Source organism: Priapulus caudatus, unplaced genomic scaffold (genome assembly GCF_000485595.1).
Source record: "Priapulus caudatus unplaced genomic scaffold, Priapulus_caudatus-5.0.1 Scaffold105, whole genome shotgun sequence".
Classification (NCBI taxonomy): Eukaryota; Metazoa; Priapulida; class Priapulimorpha; order Priapulimorphida; family Priapulidae; genus Priapulus; species Priapulus caudatus.
The window spans coordinates 425,735-435,621 of NW_014577166.1; the positions used below are offsets into that span (position 1 = coordinate 425,735).

The 9,887-nt window shown below is 46.6% G+C and overlaps 1 protein-coding gene across 1 annotated transcript in view; it reads right to left on the reverse strand.

Annotated features, from left to right (window-relative positions):
* Nucleotides 1–9,887, reverse strand: part of LOC106805208 (ephrin-B1-like) — a 24,229-nt gene that overhangs the window by 11,828 nt on the left and 2,514 nt on the right. The window contains exon 2 of the mRNA XM_014806707.1: nucleotides 1,195–1,318. Within this exon, the coding sequence (XP_014662193.1) occupies nucleotides 1,195–1,257 (63 nt within the window). The 5' untranslated portion in view covers nucleotides 1,258–1,318. The remainder of the gene's footprint in view (nucleotides 1–1,194; nucleotides 1,319–9,887) is intronic.

Genomic DNA, 9,887 nt, shown 5'->3' on the forward strand with positions numbered 1-9,887 from the left:
CGTGTGTGTGCGCGCATATATATATATATATATATATATATAATATGTATTTAATCAAGAGTAACATAATGGTGGATACATAGTGGATATAACAACATAGTGGATGAGACTGAACATCATAAAATATCATACTATATATGCATCATATCTGTTTTTTCTGTACCATATCTTATCATCCTGCTCTTGATAATAGAGACATAGCCTATCTATTATGTTACCCCTGATTCATGTTGGAATTTTGGATAGGCCTAGCCATATTTTTGTATGAAATAAAATTAACCATATAATGAAAACGAGCATATCCGCACAACGCTTCTTCCTCGGTGAGTGTTTACAGCTAATAAAATATTATTGCGCTTATGTGCACTTATTTCCCTCGTGATGTATAACCATCTAATTAATTAGTAATTCACACGGCAATCCATCCATTAGATAATACGTCAGGTCCGTAATTGACATAACGACATAACATAGTTTCGTTATACACACAAACGCAACACTATGTGCAAATGCACATTCCATTCATTCGGAAAGAGGAGAAATGAGTACGTAATGGTTTTCCACCGCCACCGTAAAACGTGAAATGCATGGTTAAATAGTATGAGCAGAAAAGCAAGAACGCCTCAATCGAATTAGTATTGGCATCAACTTGCATCAAATCAATAGCGTAAATATTCGTTGGCGATTACTTATTCATAAAGATGTTTTATATTTCCTCTTGAAATATTAATCTACGATTCAACAATGCGTCGGCTGCAAACGCGTTTTTATTTCCCTTTAGCTATTTTTTCATCGTAGAAACAAATTATGGCTTGCAAGTTCAAGGATTAAGTAAATGTCATCAACTACTTAAATTTCAACTGCGGCCATATTAAGCACATACGCACGTCAAAGATTAAATTTTATCAAACTACGAAAATGCATTCTTACTTATTCCCTTCAAGCAACACTATGCATTGCGGCGCCATTAATGAAAATGGACGGGAAACAGTGCGCCATGGCCTCTAATTAAGGTAGCCATGTTTTCGGCTAAAACGCGCAACTTAGAGACACCATTATTTCAGCCAGGAAAGCTCTCCCGCAGGCATTGTCTCCACCGCGGTAGTTAATAAAATTAGAGCGAAAGCCGAATGTGCAGGTGATAGTGATCATGCAGTAGCTCCAGGTACGGAGGGAAAGATTTTATATACGCACCTGATAGATGATGTGAGTTTCGGCGAGCTCTTTTGGGAAGTCACGTGGGTAGTGGGGACACATGATGTTCACCCTGTCGCCGATCTGCACGTCGATCACGTGATCCGTGTTGTCCGTGCGAAATCTGTAACAATAATAACGAACGAATGATTATTCTGCACCGTTAAATTTGACACAAGCTTGCAGTATAGTATTATGATGCACTCATAATTTCCGCATAAACAATTATGATGCGGAAAACTGCTGCATCTTTAAATTCTGTATTATCCAGCAGTATTCACTATACCGCATCCCAATTCAATATTAGCATCCAATATATTATTATATTGCATCCTAATTCATTTTGCCTGCAGTATGTCACTATACTGCATCCTGATTCTATATTTGCCTGCAGTAAGTCACTATCCTGCATCCTTATTACATATTAGCCTGCACTGTGTCATTATAGGTCTATATAGGTCTGTGTGATTATAGGCTACAATACTGCATCCTAATTCTATATCGTCTTACAGCGTGTAGGTATAGTTATAGGTAATGTACCCTAATTCTTTGCAGGGTCACCTCCGGATTGACTTGCAGTGCGGCATTATGGCGGAGCCTAATTCTAGGTTAGCTTACTCTGTTTTAAGCGCCTGCTAAGCCATGCATACGCATTAACACACGTAGGGAAATATGTATAGTTGGGTCGAGCTTCTACATGAAAATACACACGGTACACACATACATATGCACATAATGTGGAAACAAAGCGCGAATAGGCTGTCAATCAGCTGTTTTGACACACAAGTGAATCACATTGAGAATTAAATCCGACAAGGAGCCGGTCTGGGGAATCAGTATCGCGGCGAGTAATTCTGAATATTGAGCCGCAATATTTACAGGAAACGACAGCGGCAACATGCAAACCATTTGGGCAAATTAAACTCTCTCGCACACTCGAGTATAGTTACTCGCTCTCTGCCACACCGACGTGTGTCTATCACGATGGCAGTTCGCAGCGGGAAATCAATGCTGCGAATGCTAACAAATGTGCATCTAGACGAAATTAGATCCAAATCAATTTCGGCATCGGCGTCCAAACATTTGCGCCGAAATCTTGTGGCGGGGTGTGCCGCCGCGCACGCACGCACGCACGCACGCATCTCGACGTCCAGAAACCACTCAAGAGAAATGCACTCAAGCTCGTGTTACTAAAACTATATGCGGCAAATAATGCGCTTATTTTCCAAATGGCACACGCCAGAAAATGAGCGCCGTAGCAGCGGAGACTCTCTCTCTCGCACTCTCCTTCTCTCGCTCCCCCCTCTCTCTCTCTCTCTCTCCCTCTCTCTCTCTCATCAGATAAATGACTCGACAGCACACTAACGGCGGCATTTTCCCGTCGCGCTGCATATTGCAACAATCCCGAAGAAATCGAATTATGAGGGGAACGCTCCCTGCATATATGTCACGTCCAGTTTTAGATGGATTTCCCCCTGCGGCAGCAGCGAGTGGTTCACCCCACCCACCCCACCACGATCGATGCTCGAGCTCCGTACCACCCACCCGCTGAGATGTGGCGACTCCGCAGCCGGCCCACCCACCCCCGCGGCAACCCCGCAAATGGTGTACAATCATGCAAACCGCATTTTATGGCTTATTACCCGGTATAATTGCACTGCTACACACTGCTGCTTCTGATTTCAGGCGGCTGAACGGTATAGATTTATCTAAAAGCTGCTCTAAACGCCAGTGAATGAACGAACAGCAGTGAATGAACGAACAGCAGTGAATGAACGAACAGCAGTGAATGAACGAAATGTAAGATAGATCGTCTAAGCGAAAATAAAGGTGACCATATGCACCAGTCAATGCATCACCTTCCTCTCACTACTACTACTACCACCACCACAGCAATCTTCTTCCACTCGGTCATCACGAGGTTAGATGCGTTCACCTATATAGTGGTCCATAAACCTCTAATGACCATTTCTGTTTATTTACATTGCACTGAAGTGCTCTGCGTGCATTTACGGCAACGACAAAGAAGAAAAACACACAATATACATGGCCGGCGTATAGTATATATATGTTTTAGCGAAACGACCGCTCGACATATACGCGCGGGTTGCTGTTGGCAGCTTAGTCGAAAGTAATTTGCAGGAACACAGTAATCCACACTATCGCAAAATCATTTGTGACAGAGTCTGCGAACGTTTGCGCATTCGATACTCCCAATATCTCCAACAACGTAGCGTCGCATACAACGAGTTGTTGTTTTCCAATCACCACGATCTCTCACGTGAAAAAAAAACGAAAAAAACGGGGGAAAAAACTGAAGAAAAAAACGAAGTACCTGATTTTACACTCGCGTCAACCCTCCTCTAATATAGTCTACGACGGTCACACACGCGACTCAATAAGAACACGCAGCTACAGCACGTCATAGCTTCTCCGTTGCAGCCCCTCCAAGCCACGGGTAACCTCAACACAAGCCCTACGACGTGCTACTATAATTCGTCACGCATACATTACTGGTAAACGCACAAAGAGTCGACGGACGAGACTGCTTGCTTCGCCCGCAGGCACGTACATGTACGACCACAACACCTGACTATAGTAAGCCCCCACAACAGGGCAGACTGAAGTTTAGTCGAGTAAAATGGCCTACCCTTGCTCCGTTCACTAGCGAAGGCACTGTTACAAGCCATTGAGGGCACGTACCACCTCCGCAGTACACCATGCATAATGCATGCAGGCCGCCTTTCATCACTATCAAAACTACAACTATAACCTTTGCACTAGTTCCTCGAAACTTGCGCTATCAGGCTGCATGAACGTACGTACGCACGTTCACGCTTATAAGTTTCTACCAAAATTTCTCGATAACCGATACCTTGTTTTTTCCCGGATAACCTCGCTGTCTACCTACAGCCTATCCATCGATCCTATATATATCGACCATCAAATGTCATCTTAATTACAAGCTACATGCTAAATTATACATAGAGGCAAGCGCTCACGCAGCAAATGACGTCTCATTAAATAGACCCCCGATGTCTATGCCGCTTGTTTAATTTTATATGCATTCACGTCAATACTATATAATCATATATATAACTAAAGCACTCGGAGAGCGCAGACCTCTGCCAAGGCAGCTTAATTCTCTCACTGTGAAAAATTTAATTAATTATTTAATTAATTAAATAATTAATTGGATCCGGATCACCAACAAAATGTAATCAATTCTAAGTTACCCCATTTCTGACCTATCCTAAAAATTTAATTAACTAATTAATTGGATCCGGATCACCACCAAAATCTCATGAATTCAAAGTTAGCCCATTTCTGACCTATCCTTTAAAATTTTATGCACCAATCCGTCATAACTTTTTTCAGTTATGCTGTACACAAAACAACGCCCACAAAGCCCACAAACGAAACAAACACACGCCGGTGAAAAAAACATAAAACTCGGTCTCGTCCCTGGCCAACTCGCCTTGGCGGAGGTAAGTACATTCCTATACCTATCAAGTCTAGTGTTACGTATAGTATTCTAGCATCATTATAATGTATATATATTTATCCTATATTCTTATTATGTTCTCGTTTCTCAGCCTCTGCACCTATCAAGTCAAGTGTTACGTATAGTATTCTAGCATCATTATAATGTATATATATATATTCTTATTATGTTCTCGTTTCTCAGCCTCTGCACCTATCAGTCTAGTGGTTACGTATAGTATGTCTAGCATGCATTGTAATGTATTATAGCATATACTCTATTATGTTCTCGTTTTCTCAGCCTTCTGCACGCTATCACGCTTTTAGTGTTCACTATAGAATGCGCTAGATCATTTATAATCAGAAGGCTAATAATGACAAATTGTCATTATTAGCTCCTGTTATAAATGTTATATTATTCCATATAGCTGTTCTTGTTTCTGCAGCCTCTGCTCCCATATCGGGGACGCGGCCTCTTCGTTGTTACCTATAGCATCCCCCCGCCACGCGGAGCGCGCGCTGGCGATGCTAAAGCGGCCTCCGTCCTACTGTAGAACACCTGCCAGGCGCGAGGCTGGCCGCCGCGGCCGAATCTTGCCAGCTCGTGCGACCGGTGGGCAGGCGGCGCAGCCGTTGTTGCGCTAATTAGTAAGACGCTGCTCTTAGCGCCCCGCATTTCACACAATGCACGCGAATCGACTCTCGGCTCGAGGTGGCACAGGGCAGCAGCAGCAGCTCTCTCTCCTCTCACTCTCCATCTGCTGAGAACATTTTCGTGAGTATGGACGGCCGCCCGTCGCGCAGCACGCCATTCTGTGCCCGCCAAGCCTCTCTTGGCCGTGCTGTTTTACGTTGGCACACATCTCACGCTAAAATTTGAATTGGAGTGCCATTCTTTCAGCAGGCCGGCGACTATCGGGGGATTTTCCCTTCTGGTCGGCTCACACTTACTACGAAAAGCCGTTCCTGTTTCCGAGAGCGGCACCAGGTGAGATCAAGGAACCGCACCTCGAGCCCAGACAAATTACGGCACGATCGAATGCAGCAGGGTAAAACAAACAGGTCATTGTGGGGGCATTCTTGTCCGGCGAGCGGGTGTTGACCGCACCGACGGCCACCGTCCGCTATTCTTGTATCGACGCGTGCGCCGCACAAAGGAATACAGCGGGGCAGGCGTACACAACAAAACTCACTAATGCCAGGTCTGGCTCGCTGTCTTCGCGCGCCGCACCGCGCCCCTCTCTGGCAATCGTCACTGCCCGCTCGCGCTGAGCGTCACGGGGAATGGCGGATCTCCGCGGTCGTTTGAACTGCAGGAAATCGGCGCGCAACCGTGCCAAAATTTCGCGCGAAACAACTACCGGGAACCATTCTCCGTGATTCCGCCGCGCTCCTTCCTGCTGGCCCTGCCGCACCCTCCTTCTCCTGCCTCCACTCACGCAAACATGGAGCAGGGATCCGAACGATGCTGTATATTTTACGGTCACGTTTTCACACACCGAAAACTCCAATAGTTTGTCGGCCCTTCTTATAGACAGGCTGTTCGTTTAATACGAAGCCGGTTTGTCACTGTCGTGTTGTCACTCAATAGGCGATGCAACCCAAAAATTCCCCTTCATAAGCATACCTCTTTCATTTCGTGGTCCAACAGAGTGTTGGTCAGCTAACAAGGAAACGTTGGACACATGTATTTCGCCTATCGCTTTCTTTGCGCGCGAGTAGGAGAAGGTGCAGGCAGGGCAGGCTTTCGTGTTCAGCTATCCGATGAGCGGCGATGATGTGCAGCAGGATTTTCATGCAGAGCATTTCAAAGAACACGCGACGCCGAAGGACCATCACCACACACACTCGTCACTTCCCGGTTTTCTACCACTTTTCGCCCCAGTCTGCCACGCATCTGGTATTTTAAATCTTTGCTATTCTCTCTCTCATCTTCGTCATCTCGTCGAACTCTCAATCTCGCCGCGGCGCCAGTCGCACTCGGTGCTCTCGATCGCCTCCGTCCTCTCTCTCTATGAATATAATATATACGCTTCTCTTTCTCTCTCTCCATCTTGCGCCTACATACATAGACACATGAGTCAAAGCCACGCGCGTCTAACTGTCGCATGGTTCGCCTATTACGGGACGCCCATCTTATATTTATCTTTGGAGATGGCGCACACAACCACACACCGTCAGTTCATACCACGAATTTGTCACCGGCTAGTCCGGCTTCCTCTCACCTCATTTATTCACGCAACACGCATCCGCAGACACCGCAGCGTGCAACACAGGGCGGCTGACATTCCCGGGAATCGCCAGCATGCAAATATGTCGCGCAATGCGCTGGCACAACGTTGGTCCGGACGTTGAACTGGGGCATAAGAATTTCCTTCGACCGTTTTTATCACGTTCGGACTGAAGCCCCCAGGCAACCGAACTCGAACAGCACGTGTCGCATGGTAATAATGCTATATAAAAACACCATGTCCGCTCTCGAAGCAAGTCGGCGCGACGATCCCGACAGTCCCCAGCTCCATGCAGCATGTAACATCACAGAACGACACATAATGGCGCTCGAAAGGCAACGTTGGTCGACGTTGACTGGCAATGAGACAAATTCCGTCCCAAAATTCCACAGTAAACCCGAATTATTTATACACACGTCTGTGACTGAAGCCGGGCAGGCTGACAGCACCGCCCACATCAACAGAAACACACTCCGAGATATAAAATACTTCAACTTCGCTCCTCAGCATCGCGGCCGACGATTCACTGAATCCCCAAGCTATGCTAATGGTAACTGGGGGCGAATGGCGCTAGCGAACGTTGGTCGGACGTTGACTATGGCAATTAGAATTCCTTCGGCCCGTTTTATACCGTTTCGACTGAAGCCGCCTCGGGCGAGGCTGAACCAGCCATACACGTGTGCAGGTAAAAATTCGATATACGAAATATCCAATTCGCTCCTGCCAGCCATTCGCCGACGAATTCCCGAATCCAGCTATGCTAACTGATATGGGCGAATGGCGCTGGCCAAAGGTTGGTGCCACGTGACATGGCAATAGAATCTTGCCGTTCGGGGCCGTTCTTCTTAATACGTTTCGAACTGAAGGCCGGGCAATGTGCTTGACAGCACTCGTGCAATTGGTAAACGATCATGAATAATAAAATATCACATTCGCTCTCAGCATCGCGCGACGATTCCGAATCGCCAGCCTCTATGTCTAATGTATGGGCGCAATGGCGCGTGCCAAACTTGGTCGACGTTGACTTGCAATAGAATTCCTTCGGACCGTTTTTATAGCGTTCGATAACCTGAAAGCCGCAGGGCTGACAGCTAACGTGTGCCATGGTAAAATCGGATATAAAATAATTCACCTCGCTCTCAAGCATCGCGCCGGACACGATTCCCGAAACCCAGCTAATGCTGAATGTATGGCGAATGGCGCTAGCATACAGTTTTGGTCGACGTTCGACTGGCAATAGAATTGTCCTTCGCCGTTTGTTTATAGCGTTCGACTGGAAGCCGAGCTGACAGCACGTGGCTGCCAATGGTAAAATCTGCATATAAAAATATATCCTGTCAACCTCTCAGCATCGCGCGACGATTGCCCGAATGCCCAGCTAAATTCTAAGATGTCAAGATGGGCGAATGCGCTGCAGTCACCGACCCAGGTTGTAGCCACTGCACCCGGAGCGTTGGGCTCAAACTAACAAGTCACTTAAACGGGCGAGCGGTCGTCGCGTTATTTATAGCCGTTCGACGCTGAAGAGCGCGCGCACAGGCCTGACAGGGAACGTGTCGCATCGGTAAAAGTTCCAGATCTGCATATAATATATATATCCTCATTCAGTTCGCTCGTAACGAGGTCATCCAGCGCGCGAGAGCCGGTGCCCAGCTATGCAATGATGGCGAATGGCGCTCGGCAACGTTGATTTCTGACATGCGGCGTGAACTGGCAAGTAAGAATTTCCTCGGGCTGGTTTTTATACGTTTCGACTGAAGCCGGGCAGGCTGACAGCACGTGTGCATGGTAAAATCTGATATAAAATATTCACTTCGCTCTCAGCATCGCGCGGACGATTCCCCGAAGTCCCAGCTATGCGTAAGTATGGGCGAGAGGCGCTTGCAACGTTGGTCGAATCGTTGACTGCAATTAATTCCATTCGGCTTTCTTATACGTTTCGACTGAAGCCGCAGGCTTGACCACGCACGTGTGCATGGCTAAAATCTATAAAAATATCTCCACGATTCGCTCTCAAGCATCGCGCGCGATTCCCGGAAGTCCCAAGCTATGCTACATATATGGCGAAATGGCGCTGCAACGTTGTCCGACGTTGAACTGCAATAGAAGTTTCCTTCGGCCGTTTTTATAACGTCGACTGAACCGGCCAGGCTGACAGCACTGTGCATGTAAATCGATTATACAAATAATTTACTTCGCTGCTCAGCATCGCGCGACGATTCCCGAATCCCAGACTATGCTAATCGTATGCGGCGAAATGGCGCGACAACGTGTTGGTCGACGTTGACTGGCAATAGAAATTCCTCGGGCCGTTTTGATACTTTTCGACTGAAGCCGCAGGCTGACAGCACGTGTGCACTGGTAATATCTGATATAAATATTTCACCATTCGTCTCAGCAAATCGCGCGACATTCCCGAATCCCAGCTATGCTAATGTAAAGCGAATGGCGCTAGCAACGTTGTTCGACGTTGACTGGCAATAGAATTTCCTTCGGCCGTTTTTATACGTTTCGACTGAAGCCGGGCAGGCTGACAGCACGTGTGCATGGTAAAATCTGATATAAAATATTCACTTCGAATCTCACATCGCGCGAACGAATTCCCGAATCCCAGCTATGCTAAGTTAATGGGCGAATGGCAGTTCAACGATTGGTCGACGTTGACTGGCAATATAATTCCTTCGGCTGTTGTTATATTGCGTTTAGAACTTGAAGCGGGCAAGCTGACAGCACGTTGCATGGTAAAATCTGATATAAAATATTCACTTCGCTCTCAGCATCGCGCGAAAACGATTCCCGAATCCAGCTTATGGCTAATGTAATGGCGAAAATGGCGCTGCAACCGTTCTCGACAGTTGACTGCAATAGAATATTCCTTCGGCCGTTTTAATACGTCGACGAAGCCGGCAGGCTGACAGCAACTCAACGTGGTCATGTAATACGAATCTGATATAAAATATTGCACTTTCGCTCTTAGCT